General features: G+C 40.6%; 1 protein-coding gene across 2 annotated transcripts in view; it reads left to right on the forward strand.

Annotated features, from left to right (window-relative positions):
• LOC117356515 (ribonuclease H1-like) overlaps positions 1-18,765 on the forward strand; it is a 112,261-nt gene that overhangs the window by 76,767 nt on the left and 16,729 nt on the right. For both annotated transcript variants that reach the window (XM_033935802.1, XM_033935801.1), the window contains exons 7-8: positions 3,614-3,698; positions 11,770-11,894. In XM_033935802.1, coding sequence (XP_033791693.1) covers positions 3,614-3,698; positions 11,770-11,894 — 210 coding nt within the window. The remainder of the gene's footprint in view (positions 1-3,613; positions 3,699-11,769; positions 11,895-18,765) is intronic.

The following is an 18,765-nucleotide window of genomic DNA, read 5'->3' on the forward strand; positions in this document are numbered from 1 at the left end:
ATTTTTAACTGTAACTCCCAAAGTCCAATTCTCCATAAAATATTCTATATCAGAAACCAATCAAAACAAATAAAAAATCAAATGAAGAGAGGAAAAAAAAAAAAAAAAAAATCTCAGAATCAAAGTATTTCTTACTCCAATCCTTCTGTTAAATTCTAGTCTCAGTTTATGTATTCATAGGCTGTTCACATTGCTCTAAGAATTCTTTTAATTTCAAAGGATCATCAAAGTTTGAAGTTTTATTTGCAAAAGTGACCCTCATAATAGCTGGGTACATTAAACCGTACCTTGCTCCAATCGCTCTAAGCTGTGGTCTCAATTCAAGCAATTTTTTCCTTTTTTGAGCTGTTGCTTTTGCAAAATCTGGCACTATATATATTTTAGAATCCTGGCACTTCAAGGTCTTATTTTCTTTTGCCAGTCTTATAATTTCCTCCACATGCTGATAACGGAGCAGCTTACAAATTAAAGGACGCGGACCCTTTTGATTATCATATCTTTTAGTCGGGACCCTGTGCGCCCTCTCTATTTCCAGAGGAAATTTAACTGTCAGAGGTAGAATTTTTGGTAAAAATTGCTCAAGAAAGGCAATAGGATTATTTTTTTCTACCCCTTCCGGGATCCCAATCAGCCTTAAATTATTTCTTCTTTCGCGATTGGAAACGTCCTCAAGATCCCTCTTTAATATTTCTATTTCTTTACAGTCTCTCTTGCATTGAGCTATTTCTTTTTCTGTTTTTTCCACTCTCTTATCTAATTGCTCCACTTTAACATCCACCACCTTCAAACTTAATTTAAGCCCTGCCAGCTCTTCTTTAACTTCCTGTATATTCTTTGCATTTTGTAAAACTATTTCCTTTATCTGCCGCAGTTCCTTAACAATGTCAATATCTTCTGTCTCATCCGTTGGCAATGGAACTTTAGAGGGGGCTATCGGCTCTATTTTTGATCTTTTATTACTTCCTCCTACTGAGTTAGCTTTTGTCAGCTTACCCGATGCCATTATGCTGTTGATCCTCGTCTTTTTAATGAATTTCAAATGTTTTTCTGTAGCTATATTTTATTTATTTGAGCCTTTTTTACAGAGCAGTTCAGTCACCCGACCATTCTCCTTCGTCTCCAAGCCACGCCCCCCGAATAGGGCGGTTTTAATTGATTTTCGACTAAGATGGTTAAGGGGTTGGAGGAGCTGCCTTACAGCGAAAGATTAGAGAAACTGGGCCTCTTCTCCCTCGAACAGAGGAGATTAAGAGGGGACATTATTGAAACATTCAAGATACTGAAGGGAATAGACTTAGTACAGAAAGACACTATTCACCCTCTCCAAGGAAGGGAGAACGAGAGGGCACTCTCTAAAGTTGAAAGGGGATAGATTCCATACAAACATAAGGAAGTTCTTCTTCACCCAGAGAGTGGTAGAAAGCTGGAACGCTCTTCCAGAGGCTGTTATAGGGAAAACACCCTCCAAGGATTCAAGACAAAGTTAGACAAGTTCCTGCTGAACAAGAACGTGCGCTGGTAGGGCTAGTCTCAGTTAGGGTGCTGGTCTTAGTCCAGAGGGCCGCCGCATGAGTGGACTGCTGGGCATGATGGACCACTGGTCTGACCCAGCAGTGGCAATTCTTATGTTCTTAGGGCAGACACTGGATGGAAGAGAGTGAAAAGGCAATGAAAGCAGAAACCAGAGACGACAAAAGGTAGAAAAAAATAATTTTATTTCTATCTTATGATTCAAATATATCAGATTTGAAATATGTAGCTTGCTAGACATAACTGGGGAGTGCAAAGCCCAGGCAGTGCTTCTTTAGCTTCCAGCTGGCTTAGGGCTCCCTCTGACCAGGGGGCAGTTGCCCTAGTTCCACTCCCCTAACACCATTCCTGTCGTGTGTGACTGTGGTATTCTGTTACATGATATTTGTGTAGCATTCTGTAATAATTTGGCTTATTCAGTTTTCTTGATAGTAGAGGGGATATATGTGAAAGGGAGGGGAGACAGGGGTTTTGTTGATCTTTGCCTTGTATTAATTGTATTTATAAAATGACAATTGTATAAAATATTGTTTCTTTTTATACTTTAATAAAATATGTTCAATATAAAATCATAACTATTTGAGGCTTGTGCGGATGGGATCTGATGGTTTGTGGGACTGAGCTCGTGGGGACGGGGCGGCGATAGTTTAAAAAAAAAAAAATTTCAGTCTTAGTAGTTTGCCGGTCCACGAAATAATTTATTTTATTTCCACCAGTCCATAGGTGTAAAAAAGTTGAAGAACACTGTACTAGACAATGCAGTGCTATAAATTATACTATAATATGTTTATGAGTAACTTACATAAGTAACTCCTGAGTTAGCTATCTTGAAGACTATGCAGAACTAGAGTATCCCTAGGGAGCTAACAGCACCAGTCTTACAATAAGGTTCCTCCACTTTGTAGGGAAGAAAAGACCCAAGCTTCACTGACTTCATTTATGATATAAATCAGGGGTTCTCAACGTGGTATGCATACCCCAGCGGGCTCCTCGCTGCCTGCCACCACTGCTCACCGCCTGCTCCATTTAATTCCCCTCCCACTGCTGCCGCAACTACAAAAGGGCCAGGCGCGTACAGCAATTGCATGCTGCCGGCCCAAATGCCTTCCCCCCCCCAAGTCAATGCTGACATCGGAGAGAAGGTCCAGGTCAGCCAAGCAGTGATTGGCTGGCCCGGACCTTCTTTCTGACTTCAGAATTGACTTTGGGGGAAAGGTTTATGGGCAAGCGGTGTGCAATTGCTGCACACGCCTGGCCCTTTTGTAGTTGAGGCAGCAGCAGGAGGGGAATTAAATGGAGCAGGCAGGTGGCTTGGGTCAGGTAGGCTTTGGCACAGGAAGGGGACACTAACTCGGAAAATAGGAAGGAAGGAGGCATTAACTTGGGACATAGGAGGGAGGGAATAGAAAGGGACAATTGTTGGGCCTGAGTGCAGAAAGAAAGAAATATTGGGTGCACAGTCAGAAGGAAGTGCAACCAGAGACTCATGAAATCACCAGACAACAAAGGTAAGAAAAATGTATTTTATTTTCAATGTAGTGATCAAAATTTGTGTGTGTTGAATTTATGTCTGCTGTCTATATTGTCTATTTTTCTATAGTGGTTACTGAGGTGACATTGCATATTTTAGTCATCTGCCTTGACATCTTTGAAACCCCCCCAAATATAAATGATTAACATTTTCTCTGCGAACAGTGTGCTTTGTGTTTTGTTTTGTTTTTTATGGTTACCTTTATGTATTAAGATTATATTGTGTGTATATATGAAAAATGGATGGAAGAAATTGCATTACAATTAGTATTATTATGGGGGAGGAGTCAGGGGTGGAGTTAGGGCGGGTCTGGGGTGGAGTTTGGCCAGGGGTACTTGTTAGGCTTGGGGGTACTTGGCTTGAAAAGATTGAGAAACACTGATATAAATGACTTCTTCAGTGGCACTAAAGATCCTTCTTTAGGTAACCTGACTTTGTCAGTTAGCTTCCTGTAAGGTATACCCCTATCCCCTCCTTGTAATATGTTGTGGGTTATATGTTCAAAAACATGTTATAGTTCATAAAACTTTACAAGCATATTACTTTCTTCAGGCAGCATGCAGAGCAATAGCGCAGGCGAAGAGTCAGAACATCAGAAAACTTGTTCTTTATACAGACAGCATGTTTACCATTAATGGTAAGTTATTATTGTTCATAAAAAGCATGTGTATAGACCAGAGGTTCTCAACACGTGATAATGCGTACTCTTAGGGATAAGTGAGCTGCCTGTTGGGAGTAGGCACTGTGCAGGTCTCCTGACCCCCTCCCTGCTTAATGACTGTCGGGGATCCCATGCCCTTCTTCCTGTCCACTCCCCTCCTCCGAAGCTGACCTGGAAGGCTTCCCTATGATGTCAGAGCTGACATTGGAGGGAAGCCTCCTGGGTCGGGGGTTCTTAGTTACCTCCTTTCAGGTGGGCTGCTGCTCCTTCCTGCCTTCAGCGGCACTTGTTGCAGGGACAGGGGCATCCACTGCACGTGGCTGACCTGGAAGCTTTCTCTCCGACTTCAGAGCTGATGTCAGAGAGAAGACTTGTGGGTCAGCCATGTGCAGTAGCTGCCCACATCCCTGTAGCAAGTGCCGCTGAAGGTAGGAAGGAACAGTCCAGCTGTAGGGAGAGACAGGACATGATCTGGGAGAAGTGGGGAGGGAAGAAAGGAGCACATTGAGACTTGGGAGGGGCACGATTTTGGGACAAAGTCTGGAAGCAGGGAGGGGGCACTCTCGGGACATATAAGGAAGGGAGGGGGTATGAACTTGGGACACAAGGTAGGAAGGGGGGCACTAACTTGTGACATAGGAAGGGAATAGAAAGAGAAATTGTTGGGCATGAGTGTGTGAGAGGGAAAGAGATGGTGCACATGGGGAAAAGAAAAAGGAAAATTGGGCAGAGAGGAATGAAGTAGAGGTTCATGGGGAATAGAAGGATGAGAGGGAGAAATGTTGGATTGCAGTATTTCGCCCTTTTAAAGGCCTTTTTTATCACTTTCTGAGGATAGCCTCTAGATAGTAATTTATGTTCCAAAATTTTTCCTTGTTTTTTAAAGCTCTTAAAATCTGAACAGTTTCTTCTAAGTCTAATGAACTGTGAAAAAGGAAGACTATTTTTTAGTCTGCCAGGATGATTACTCTCATATGATAACAATGTGTTTCTATCTGTATCTTTAAAGTACACATCTGTAGTAAAAGAATTTAGATGTTGTTCAATGGTTAAATCTAGAAAATTCAACTTAGTTCTTGAATAGGTCATGGTGAAAATTAAATTTTCATCACACGAATTCAACCATTGTGCAAAATTCTTAAGGTAATTTTCTTGTCCCTTCCATAACATGATAACGTCATCTATAAACTGACGCCATATAAAAATGTGATCAGAATAAGGAGAATCATCAACCCATTCAGATTCAAATTTGGACATATATAGATTCGCTATGAAGGGAGCAAAGGTAGCACCCATAGCCACACCTTTTTTTTGGATGTAATATTTATCTTCAAATATAAAGTAATTTTCTTTCAATGCTAAAGATGTTAATTGCATTAAAAACTCAGTGGGAACAAGGTGAGATCTAGGGCGGTTGTCAAGGAAATCTCTTACTACCTCTATGGCCTCATTTTGGGGTATGGATGTGTACAAAGATGCCACATCAAAAGACACCAATATAAAAGGAAATTCTTCCTCAGGAATCTCTTTAAGCAAATTCAATACATGAGTCGTGTCCTTGAGGTATGAGGAACTCATTTCAACTAAAGGACTAAGGAAATAATTAACAAAACAAGAGAGGGGTTCAAGTACAGACCCTCTAGAAGACATAATCGGATGCCCAGGTGGTTGCTGTTTGTTCTTGTGAACTTTTGGCAAAGTGTAAAATATTGGAGTTATGGGATGTTTATTCAATAAAAATCTTTTATCCTTGTCAGTTAAGAAACCATCCTCTATACCCTCAGTAACTATTTTGTCAATTTTACTGATGAGGCGCTTAGTGGGATCTAAGCTTGTCGTATAATATACATTTTTATCAGCTAGTTGATTTTTAATCTCTTTAAGGTAATCATTGGTATTTTGAACGACAATGGCCCCTCCTTTGAAGAGGATGCAAGGGGGAGGAATGTTGGTTATAGTGATGGAGAGAGAGATGCAGCATAGTGCTGGAGAGGGGTGAAAGAAGGAGAAATGGGCATGGGGCTGGTGAGCAGTGGTGAAAAATGCTGCACATGATCCGGGGGAAAAGAGAGGGAGAAATGTTGCCAATAGGGATGGAGGAGAGAGGAAGAAAAGCTTGATTCATGGAGGGACAAAAAGATGTTAGTGGGAGAAGGGAATGAGGTCCAGAGGAGAGAAGGCATACAGGAGGCAGAAAGAAAGAAATATTGGATGCATAGTCAGAACGAAGTGCAACCACAGACTCATGAAATCACTGGACAACAAAGGTAGGAAAAATGTTTTTTTTTCAATTTAAATATCGAAATGTGTCAGTTTTGAGAATTTATATTTGCTTTCTGTGTTTTGCATTATATTTGTCTATTTTTCTATACTTGCTACTGAGGTGACATTGAATATTTTAAATTTGTTTGCCTTGACTTCTTCTTTGAAAAAACCCCTCAAATATAAATTATAATTAACATATTCTCTGCATACCTTGTGTTTTTTTGTTTGTTAAATTTTGTGGTTACCATTATGTATTAATAAGATTATATTTTGTGTATATGAAAAATGAATGGAAGAAATTGCTTTATGGGGGTGGGGTCTGGGGCGGAACTTGGGCGGGGGTACTCGGTTGATATTTGTTAGATTTAGGGCAGTGGTCTCAAACTCAAACCCTTTGTGGGGCCACATTTTGGATTTGTAGGTACTTGGAGGGCCGCAGAAAAAATAGTTAATGTCTTATTAAAGAAATGACAATTTTGCATGAGGTAAAACTCTATAGTTTATAAAACTTTCCTTTAACAGTTAAAAGGAAAGATATATAAACTATAAAGAGTTTTACCTTATGCAAAATTGTCATTTCTTTAATAAGACATTAACTATTTTTTCTGCAGCCCTCAAATTTAAAGTTTAATATCTTTCGTTTCTCAAAACTGACACATTTCAATAACTATATTGAAAATAAAATCATTTTCCCTACTTTTGTTGGCTGGTGACTTTATTTTTCTGTGCTTTTAAATATGTTTCCAGGGCCTTCTTGTCCTTTGACTGTTTTTCTCTCCGTCTTCACTTTCTGCCTTGCATCCATCTTTGGCATTAACTTAATATTCAATTTTTCTGCTTTCTTTTCAAAATCTACATTTCCATGTCTTCCCTTCCCTTCCTATCTCTCTCTTCTTCTGTCCTATTTCCATGGTCTGACATCTCTTTCCTTCCTTTCTCTCCCTCCCTCCCTCCTTCCTTCTTTTCCCCTGGTCTGGCATCTGTCTCCTTCCCTCCCCCCATGCCCTGGCATCTCTCCCTCCCCCTCTATGATCTGATATCTCCTTTCCTTCCCTCCCTCCCATGAACTTGGCATCTCTTGTTTCTCTCCTCTCCCTTGTCTTCCTTCTCCTTCCTTCCCTCTCTTTCCCCAATTGGGTGCAGCAGCAACAGAAGCAGCATTTCCCTTCCCCCTTTCCTGTGCAGCAGAAGCATTTCTCCCCCTTTCCCTCCCCCTCCCTTTCCTTATGCAGCAGAAGCAGCATTTCCCCCCCCTTTCCTGTGCAGGAGAGGCATTTCTCGTCCCCCTTCCCTCCCTCTCCCTTGCCCTGTACAGCAGCAGCCGCAGCAGCATTTCTCTAGGGTCCTCCTTTTATATGCAGCAGAGAGCATTTCTCTTTTCCCTCCCCTTCCATTCCCTTCCTTGTGGAGCAGCAGCGTGTCTGGCCGGCTCCCAGTCGATCGTTCCGTTCAAAGCCGCGGGTGGCGGCTCCTCGCGAGATCCGCGCCTGCATCAGAAGCCTCTCTGATCGATCGACTGAGCTGGCCAGACACGCTGCTGCTCCACAAGGGAAGGGGGAAGAGAAATGCTGGTGTGGATGGCGCAAGGAGCTGCCGGCGGCTGCAGCTTTACAGTTGATCATCGCGTCTAGACTGCGGGCCGCAAAATAGCACCTGGAGAGCCACATGTGGCCCACGGGCCGCGTGTTTGAGACCGCTGATTTAGGGGTTCTTGACTTGAAGTTGAGAAACACTGGTATAGACTGGAAAAAAACCAAAACTTCTTTCTTAAAAGAATATGGGGCTTAAAAGCAAAACAAAAATAACGACTTAAAATCTGCCCATCGGCACTAGGACGATCTAAAGGACAGGTCGTCCAAGTGCCAATAATCAAAACAGGTCTTTAGACGTATCCAGAGACTTTTTAAGCCTCTGAATCCCGCTGTATGCCCAGAGCAGAAATGGGCGATTTTGAAGGAGTGATGAGGGTGGGAGGTGGGCCTACCTAAACTTAGTCGTATGCAGGGATACAAGGCTGCCTGGACGGAACTTATACGCTGTGACTTAGACAATGTAAAACCAGGTCCAAGAGCCGGATTCTGTATAGGACACCAGGTATCAGAAGTCACCTAAGCAGCTTTTGAGATTTACACACGGGCGTCCTATATTGAATCGCCTAAAACCACAATTCTCTAACCGGCATCTATGTCATAAGAGCTGGTTAGAGAATCGGGGTTGCTGCTGAGCTGATCGCAACAAGGGAATCTCCCAGCCACGATCACTTTAGTGGCCGCAGCAGGGAACCCGTCTTCTCCCACCCCCTGCAAAGACTACTGGCAGAAGGGATTCCCAGTGCCTGCTGCCAGCCCCCAAGACATTCTCTGCCACTCCCAAATGTCCGCAGCAGGAGGAGTGCCAAATTCATCCTGCCGCCACCTCATCCAGTCCCTCATGCCAGAACCCCCCCTTAAGATCATCGGCAGGAGAGATACCTTGTCCATCCTGATGGTACTGCTCCCCCCCCTCCCCAAAGGGATGTTCCCTAACAACCCCTGGACCCCACAGTGCCTTTTTTAAGTTGGCCGGCTGGAGGGATGCTTATTTCCTCCAGCCGGCAGGCCTGCCTCCAATAAATGGCAGGCCTGACCCTTCCCAGGACTCAGAAGGATTGGAGATCGGACTCCATGCCTTTACTTTCCCAGAGCACAGTTTCTTGCCTGGAGGATTCCAGTTCTCTTTCAACAACCAGATCCAACACCTAGAGTAGTATACTGTTTAACATCTGGCGCACCTTAATTTCTAAAAACGATTCCACCATTCCCTCCTCCTCCCCATCAGCAGACAACCTAGCAAAATTCTTCGACGAAAAGATCACTACCATAGGAAGCTCCTTCCCCCCAGCAATCTCTTACAATTCTCTGGCCCCCAATGACTCTAACCCTATCCTAGCAGACAGATCCTGGACTACTTTTGAACTCGTATGCGAACCCCAGATCTCTTAACTCTTCCTCAAATGTGTCCTGTATCCATTCCCTTTCTACCTGTACGAGAATATTCCCGCACAGGCCATCTCATCCCTCACCAGACTTATAAGCTCTGCTTTACTATCGGGTCTATTCTCCGCAGAAATGGGACATATTGCCTTGTCTCCATTACTGAAAAAAGCTGATCTTGACCCTTCCTCACCTTCTAACTACCGTCCCATAGCAAATATCCCTCTCCTGACTAAAATGCTAGAGGCCATCATTTCCACCCAGCTCTCATCCAACCTAGAGAGATTCTCCATTCTCTTACCTTACCAATATTGCTTCAGACCCAACTTCAGCAGCAAATCTCTACTGGTCTCATTAATTTCAAAAGGTGCAACAATTACACTCTTGTAATAAGTTTGCTGTCCTATTACAATTCGATCTCTCTGCAGCTTTTGATGTCGTCCACCACGATATTCTAATTTATCAACTTTCTGAGATGGGCATCGACTCCACAGTCTTAGAGTAGTTCTCGAACTTCTTACGTTCCCACTCCAGCACTGTCAACACAAATGGCACCACATCCGCTCCTTGGAAACCGACTTGCGGAGTCCCGCAGGGATCACCCCTATTTAACATCTACATGTCTTTCCTGAAACTCTTCCATCCATCTTCCCTTGAAACAATCTATACATATGCTGACGACAGCCTTGTCCTTCTCGAGACAGACTCGAATCGTACCAATCTCTCTAAGAACATAACAACTTGCATAGCGAAACTCCAATCCTGGTTCCTCTCAGTTCAAATGAAACTGAACGAGTCCAAAATTAGAACAGCTGTCCACCCTCTTCGCACTGCCCTCTGGCACCACCCTGCAGCTTGAGTTCTCAAGCAAATTTCTAGGTATCATCATCGACTCTTCTCTTTCCTTCAATGACCACCTCAACTCCTTGGTAAAATCATACTTTTTTAGCCTCCACATGCTGAGGAAAGGGATAACCTGCTTCCGCCAACAACATTTTGCGTCCTTGTTCAATCCATCATCCTCTCCAGACTAGACTATTGTAATTCCATCTATTTAAGTCTAACTAAAAAAAGTCTTCAAAAACTTCAACTAATTCAGAGCACTGCGGCCAAGTTGATATTCGCAAAACGCAAATTTGCCACTTCTGTCCAAACTCCACTGGCTCCCAATAATTTCCAGGGTTCATTTTAAATGTGCCTGCCTAGCTTTTAAAATCCTACACAGCATCCTTCCTCCCCTAATCCCACTATCTTGGAACTCCTCAAGTCCTGACACCACCAGGCCCACCCAAAAACTTAAACTATCCTTCCCCTCACTAAAAGGTATCCTCTATGCAGGAAAATTGGGAAAATCTCTCTTCAGAATCACAGGGCTTTGGAATAATCTTACTGCCCTACTACGGAATCAGGGCTCCTTCCAACTATTCCGTAAGCACCTGAAAACTAGGCTTTTCACAAAAATGTAATGCTCTTCTCCCCCTATACTCAACCTCCATACCCAATGTGTTATTCCTTCCTATATTAAGCTCTTGTAAACCGTGCCGAGCTCTATAATTATGGAGAGGATGCAGTATAGAAAAATAAAGTTATTATTATTATTATATAAACTTAAGGTTTAGTTTAGGGACCAGAAGTTAGGAGGCAATTAGTCCTGCTCGGCCAGAGAGAGGATCCCTCTGTGTGGCGGCTTTTCAAGTCGGCTACAGTGCCTCATGTTATTACAGATGTAATCAGGGAATTGAAGCAGGAACCTCCACTGCCAACGACCTCACAATGCAGGGTCATGAGTGGCACAAATGTTCAAACTACATTTTTTCCTGCACACCTTACTGGTCACTGAGCAATGGGAGTCTCCAGAAGGTTCCTTAAGGGTAGCCAAGACTTTGTGAGAAAGCAGAGTGCTGATTACTAAAATGAGGAAGAGGCAAGTTCCAAGGGATAGGGAGAGATATTGACCGTGAGTGTGGGTGGGACAGCAGCAGGAGTGCAAGTGAATGCCAGATTATGGGAAAAAGAGGGATGTGGCATAAGGAGCAGTTAGTCGCGTTTAAAATGTTAACGCAAGTTAACACGTTAAATCTGCAGCCCTTTAACAAACATTACATAAATTTCCTAGTATTAAATAATGTAAGAAGGTACCATGCAACTGCTGCAGAATTTTCCAATTACTGCCATAGAAAACTACTTTTTTACAATATTCAGAACTCCCTTCTGAAGGAATTAAAACTAGAAAAGTTCAAGAAAGGAATAAAGACGATATTCTTCACAGAACACTTTAGCAAATAAAGAAACATTTAGGGGGAGTAGCAACATGAAGGAAACAGCAGGCTACCCCCCCTTCAAACACGAAAGGGTAAATTTGCAAATAATATAAAGAAAGACAAGTATATGACAATATAGAAACAATACTTAAAGCAGATGTATATAGATAGTATAAATAGGTAAGATTCACATATATTTAGCTGGTGTTTTGTAACACCTTTACTGAAGCTTATGCACCTTTACTAAAGCTCATGCAAACAGCTCAGAATTGATTCCACAGTTAGTAGTAGTGGTATAGAAGCTTCCAATAAATAATAAAAAATATTTTACAGACAAGAAGGTAGTCTTGAGGTCAGGGGAAATATCTGCTCAATATCAGTGAAGTTTCAGGATGATTTATTTTCTAATCTAATCTGGGATTTATGGGTCACACTGTGCCTAAGTAGGTTCAAGGCAATTTATAGTACAATTTAAGGAGATACAATTTAGTACAGTATAAGGATGCTACAGAAGAATTTTTAAGCCAAACCACTGTATTTTTTACATAGGTATAACAAAATGGATACATTCCTGGAGTGCCAATGAGTGGAAACTGAGCACAGGCAAAAAAGTGATAAACAAACGAGACTTTAAAAAACTGAAGAAACTAACTGAGGGCATGGATATCAAATGGGTAAGTGTGCCAGAGGTAGGAGTTACTCAACCATGGTTGGGAAGTCAGATAGTTTACATTTGGTGTGGTAATTGCAATTATGATCTATATTTTCAAAGGTTAAGAGACTTTGTTGCGCATTAATATGTTTGAATTAAACACTACTCAGAAGTCAGTGGATTGTTTATATTGACTGATTTTCAAAAATGCTTCATAAATAAAGCATTTCTAATAAGATAAATACTCCGAGCTATACAACAGGCAAATGAGATACAGGGTATTCCCTATTCAGACCGGGAATATAAAGTTTCTGCTTATGCAGATGATATATTGCTTCATTTAAGGAATCCTGAAACAACCATTCCAATCTTACTTGACTTAATAGAGAAATTTAGAAACTTTTCAAGATACAAAATAAATTGGAGTAAATCAGAAGTTCTTCCACTTAATGTCCATTGTACAAAAGGTTTATTTGAAAAATTCCCCTTTCTATGGAAAGAAGATGGACTAAAATATTTAGGCATTCAGATAAACACACTGGAAGAAACAATGAAAATGAATGAAAATTTTTTATTACAGAAGGTAACAGAAATGTGTGAGCAATGGAATCCTTTACATCTGTCTTGGTGGGGGAGTCCAAACTATTAAAATGATGAATAGAATGAATAGAAATCCCTAATGTAATGTAATGTAATGATCTTGCCTGTGGTTTGTTACCAAATGGGTATGATACCTGTTTTTTTTTCAGGGGTCTTTTTACAAAAAGTTAAATGGTATTCTAACAAAATTTATTTGGCTGGGTAAAAAAGCTAGAATTGCTTTAGTATCTTTACAAATTTAATTTAATTTAATTCTTATATACCGCTAATAACCGTGAGGTTTCTAAGCAGTTTACAAAAATGATGAAATTAAAAGATACAATGAATAGAAATAAATACATAAGATAGGTACTTGGAAATTCCCTAACTGTCCCAAAGGCTCACAATCTAACTAAATATAATGATTTTTTTTAAGATTTTGCCAATCAGGGAACCCTAACCCTTCTGAATGGCCTACTTCAACTGTAACAACTTATAATTTTGAGACTTTAAAATACCGAATGATTGTTGCAGTCATGAAAAATCAAGCATTTTCCCATTTGATAAAACATCATCTAATGTGCGTATATCTGCCTGCATCCATTGTTTCCAGAAGATCCCAGACTTGCCAATTTGAATCTTGGAGTTTAGCCATAAGGATTGATAAGTGGATTTCTCTATTGGAATATCTGTTAATTTGTTAATAAATTTTAAGGTTTTCCAAGTATTAAATAAAATACTATTATTAATAATAATAGTATTTTAATAATAATAAAGCTTACATAGTTGGAGGTTAATAACTAATAGAATATGAGAGCGGTTGTTGTGGGGAAGAGTGTGCAGATCAGCTTCCTAGGTAATTCAAGAACAGATATGTTTTTAGGTGTTTCCTAAATTCACTATAGTTGTTTGTTTGCCTAAGTATTTTTTCCAGGTCTTTGCCCCATGATGCTGCTTGATAAGAGAGGAGATTTGGTGGTATCTTCTAAATTTACATCCTCTAACCGGTGGGGGGGGACGAACTTCGGGTATGAGCTTCTCTTATGTTTGTTAGTTGAGATGGAGAAGAGGTCAGTTATGTATTTAGGGACTAAACCGTATAGTGCCTTAAAGCAGAAACATCCCAGCTTAAACTTTGCACGTGCTTCCATGGGCAGCCAGTGCAGAAGTCGATAGGAAGGGGTTATGTGGTCGGACTTCTTCAATCCAAGAATCAGCCTAACCGCTGCGTTCTGCACCAGTTGTAGTCTCTGTAAGTTTTTCTGGGAGATTGCCAGGTGGGCGATGTTACAGTAGTCCAGATGGCTCAGTATTAGTGATTGTACCAGAATTCTGAATGATGGAGCATCAATGGACCGGAGCTTCCAGAGAGTAAAGAATCCCCTTCTAACCAATGAGTCCACTTGGTCTTTCATGGTTAGGCTTTGGTCAAGTATTACTCCCAGAACTTTCATTGTGGGTTGGATAGGATAACTAAGTTTGTTGATGCATAGTGATGTTTTAGTGGCGACTGGGTATGGTGAGGCTATGAAGAATTTTGTTTTTGCTGAATTGAACTTCAATCTAAATTCAGTCAACCATTGTTCCATCAAGTTTAGTGCTTCTGTTGGGGGTAGCTTCAGAGAGAGTAGTGGCGAATGGGATGATGATTGTAAAGTCGTCTGCGTAACTAAATAATTTGATTCCCTGCTGGGCCAATTGTGCGCCTAATGATGACATGTAAACGTAGAAGAGTAGTGGGGATAGTGGTGACCCCTGAGGAACTCCAGATGGGTTGCTCCAGGTATTAAAGAGGTTGTAGTTGAAATGTACTTGGTAGGTGTGGGATATAAGGAAACCTCGGAACCAGTCCAATATCTCTCCCCTGATGCCAATTGCGTCCAAGCATTGTAACAATTTCTCATGATCCACCAAATCGAAAGCTGAACTCATGTCAAATTGCATGATCAGGGCATTGTAGCCCTTGCTAAATAGGGAGCGTAAGTTATCCAGGATGGCTGCAATTACTGTCTCGGTGCTAAACAAAGGTCTAAAACCAGATTGGGTTTCATGTAAAAGAGAGAACTGGATCCAAGTATTCCATCAATTGGGAATGTACCAGACCTTCCATGATATTTACAAAGAATGGAATGAATGCCACTGGTCTATAGTTGGTCACTGATGCCAGTGATTGTTTACGATTTTTTGGAATTGGGGTAATTATAATGCGACCGTTATTAATTAGGAATTTGCTGCTTTTGAGATTAGTTCCACAAAGATAGTTTAAAGTTAAATGGAGCTGCTTTCATGATGATATCAGGGGGACAGGAATCTAGAATGCAATATGATTTTGTGTACTTGTTGTATAGTTTGATGTAATCATTCCATTCTAGATCTTGGAAGGAATTCCAAATCGTATCCGCTGGTATTTCATTTCCTTGTATGTTGGTTATTTGAAGTGCACATATGTCATTTATCAGACAGTTATTTCTGAGGTTTATAAATTTTGAATCAAAATGTTGTGCTAGATCATTTGCTGAAGGTAACTCAATATTATACGTGGATTGAGTGTGGTGTCGAATAAATTCATAACCAAGTTGAACAATTCTTTTGTGTTGATTCCTTTCGGGTTTATGTTGGATGTGTCGATTTTAGATGAGTAGAATGCTTTACGTTTTTCTTTTGTCAATTGTTTATAGTTTTTATGTTGGATCTCCAATTGTTCCAGTCTGATAGTTTTCCCGTTTTTTCCTAGATCCTTTCTGTAAGGTTTGTTAGTGGCCCCACAATATATGATTGGTGGGGTCACTTGAGAGGCGCCCTTACAAACGCCAGGTCCCAGGTTCAGTTCCCTCACAGATGATTCACCAGGAAGTAGAATCAAAGAGGCACAGCCAGAGGTGATTGCATGAAGAATATATTATAGAAATAGGCTTACAGAAAAATAGTATTCATAAGCATTACAACAATTAAGCATTACAATTAAGTAGAGAGCAAAGCAGTTTCCCTGCCTTACATAGTTCAGAGACAGAGAGTCTGAAGTTCTAGGGAGAGCCAGAGAGAGAGAGAAAGAAAGAAAGAACAAGAGACCCAAGAGCCAAGAGATAGATAGATAGATAGATAGATAGATAGATAGATAGATAGATAGATAGATAGATTTTTGTGTGTTGCAGAGAGGAGGCTTTTATAGCTTGGAATCTTATTCTGAAATATAGAAAACTATTGAGCTTCAATAGAAGTTAAATCTTCCCCTCCTTAGTAAACTTGTGCTAGACAGTCGAAGAATAGGTTATGGTCAAATGTAATTTCCAGTATGCCTCTGACAATAGTTTCTGATTAACTTTAGTTATCTGTGCACCTGGACCCATTGTCCTAAGCACCCTCTTAATCAGACATTAACACCTTTTAGCTAATCATGATTCAATCAGGGCTACTTAAAACATATCAATCAGGGCTACTTAAAACAGTCTCCCTGCCCTCAGGGTCTATCTGCATTCACATGCCAGAGTCAGATTGATATAATTTCCCATAGGCCTTCGCTGACATAAGTTATGCCAACTAAAAATGCTGAATGGTAGCGATAGCTATGCTGACACTTTCTAGTCGTCTTACCGATTGTTTCATTTTGAGTAGTTCGGTTTTGAACCTTTTATTATATTTATTTGAGCAGTTTTTACTATTTCATTTAGGGGCGATTTTATCTAAAATGAATGTGTTTGTTTTCATCCAGTGATCCCCAAAATCATCCCTTTCTCCTATCTCCTCTTGTAATTCGTATTGTGACCAATATTCCTCTGGATTGATATGGCCCCTTGTGAGATGTTCTTTTATTATCTTTGTGTGTGTTTTGGATTTTGGATGAGTCCATATTAAATTGAAGTAGTAGGTAAAGTGATCAGACCAGATGTCATTACACCAGGTGCCGTCAGCAAGAGAGATGGTAGGGTCTAAGATCTCCTTTGTGGACATGGCTACCACTCTAAATGATGGCCTTTTTCATGTTTTTGTGTGGGTAAAGGGAGATTATAGTTGAGCGAAGATAGAAAGTTGTTAAAATCTTTCGCATCTGGATTGTCTTGGTCTTGGTCTAGTTAGAGTCTAAATGTTCACAATCCCTTTTTTTTTTTAACTATCTTATATATTGTATTAGTTTTATCTTTTATCTTATTTTAACTTGTAAACCGGCTAGATACTTGCTGATAATCGGTATAGTAAAATTTAATAAACTTGAAACTTGTCTTCTAAATGTAGGTTTATGTCTCCTGCAATAATATTGTAAGACGGAGTAATAGTATTATGTAAGACAAATTCGTAGAAGTCCTTTCTGGCTTTTGTCCAACTTTTCGGTACATAAAATACAAAAGAGAGATTCTTCTAGTTCCTTATTGCTAATTTTACAGGCAAGTATTTCTAACTGATTGGGGCCCGTTGGGAGGCGGAGCTGGTTTCCCATACCGACCCGATCTCTCTCCCCTGCCTCTGGAAGCAGTTTCAGCGTTGGGGCAGCTCCCGATAGCAGTGGAGCTGCCCTGAAGAGACAAAAGTAGCTGGACTCAGGCCGCAGGGGGAGTCGGTAGGTGGAACTGGTCTCCAACACCGACCCGATCTCTTTCTCCTGCTAGTTAACTTGATACACAACACATGAAACAAACATAATGGGGAAATAAGTTGCCACTCTAAATCCAACCAATCAGGGAGATGTTCCATGAGTTCAGGAAGGATCCAATACATGCCCTGATGCAATATATAGGCCTGTTGATACCTATAAAAATTTGGGAAATTTACCCCACCCGCTGCAATTGATTTTTGTAAAGATACTAAAGCAATTCTCGCAGTTTTACCCAGCCAAACAAATTTGGTAAGGATACTATTTAGTTTCTTGTAAAAAGACCCTTGAAAAAACACTGGTGACATACCCATTTGATAGCAAACCAAAGGCAAAATCATCATCTTAATCGTTTGAACTCTCCCCCACCAAGACAAATGTAAAGGGTTCCATTGCTCACACAAATCTGTAACATTCCGTAACAAAGATTTTTCGATTACTTTCATCGTCTCTTCCAACATTTTTTTGTATCCAAATACCTAAATATTTTATACCCTCTTCCTTACAAAGAAAAGGGAATGTATCAAATAATCCTTTTTGATAATATACATTTAGTGGAAGAACCTCTAATTTACTCCAATTTATTTTATAGTTAGAAAACTTGCCAAATCTATCAATCAAATCTAATAAATATGGAATGGTAGTTTCCTCAAATGAAGCAAAATATCATCTGCATATGCAGAGACCTTATATTCCCAACCTGCATAAGGAATACCCTGTATCTCCTCTGCCTGTTGAATAGCCAATAGCAAGGGTTCCAGTACAAAGTCAAAAAGTAAAGGAGATAACGGACACCCTTGTCTAACTCCCCTCTTCAGACAAAAACATTCTGAAAAAGTATTATTAATATATAATCATCTGGCAGAAGAGGAAATATACAAGGTTTGAATCATTTTGTATAAATCCAGAACCAATATCGAATCAATCCATTGCTTGATACATGAAGGTCCACTCCACACGATCAAAGGCCTTCTCCGCATCCAAAGCTTTTGTTAAATTTAACATATGGAAAGCCAGTCAGGTGGTGTTTGAAGAATGCCTTTGAGCAACGAACCCCATTTGGTGCATACCAATAATATAAGGGAGAGCCTTGGCCAAGCATAAAGCCAATAACTTAGCCAGACATTTTCCATCTACATTTATCAAAGAAATAAACCTGTAATTTGAAACCAACATGGGATCTTTATTTGGCTTTGGTAAAACTATAGTTAAAGATTCTGCCATAGTACCTGTAATGCAACCTTTAATTAGTTGTGCCTGATATAAATTTAATAGATGAGGTAGTAGGGTAATTTGGAATGATTTATAGAACTCTACCATGCGTCTCATCCCTTCATAATTCCCTTTTTGGAAGTTTAGCGCCATGGCCGTCGTTCTGGACCGATGTTTCGCCCCTATTTTCATGTTGAAGCGGATCATGTTATGATCGCTGTTTCCCAGCATTTCTTCTACTTCTACATCCTATGCTGGTCCTCGCAGCCCATTTAGAATTAAGTCAAGAATTATGTTTCCTTTCGTGTTTTCCTTGACAAGTTGTTCCAGGAAGCAAGTTTCCAGGAACTTGGTCTCTCTAGCACAGCCGGAGGTGCCTATGTTACATTCTATCCCCGGATAGTTGAAGTCGCCCATGATAACTGCGTTGCCTCCCTTGCCTTCCCTTCCCTCTACAGCAGTGGTCTCAAACATGCGGCCCCTGGGGCTCATGCGGCCCCCCAGGGACTATTTTGCG

The sequence above is a fragment of the Geotrypetes seraphini genome, chromosome 3, assembly GCF_902459505.1.
Source record: "Geotrypetes seraphini chromosome 3, aGeoSer1.1, whole genome shotgun sequence".
In the NCBI taxonomy this organism is placed as follows: Eukaryota; Metazoa; Chordata; class Amphibia; order Gymnophiona; family Dermophiidae; genus Geotrypetes; species Geotrypetes seraphini.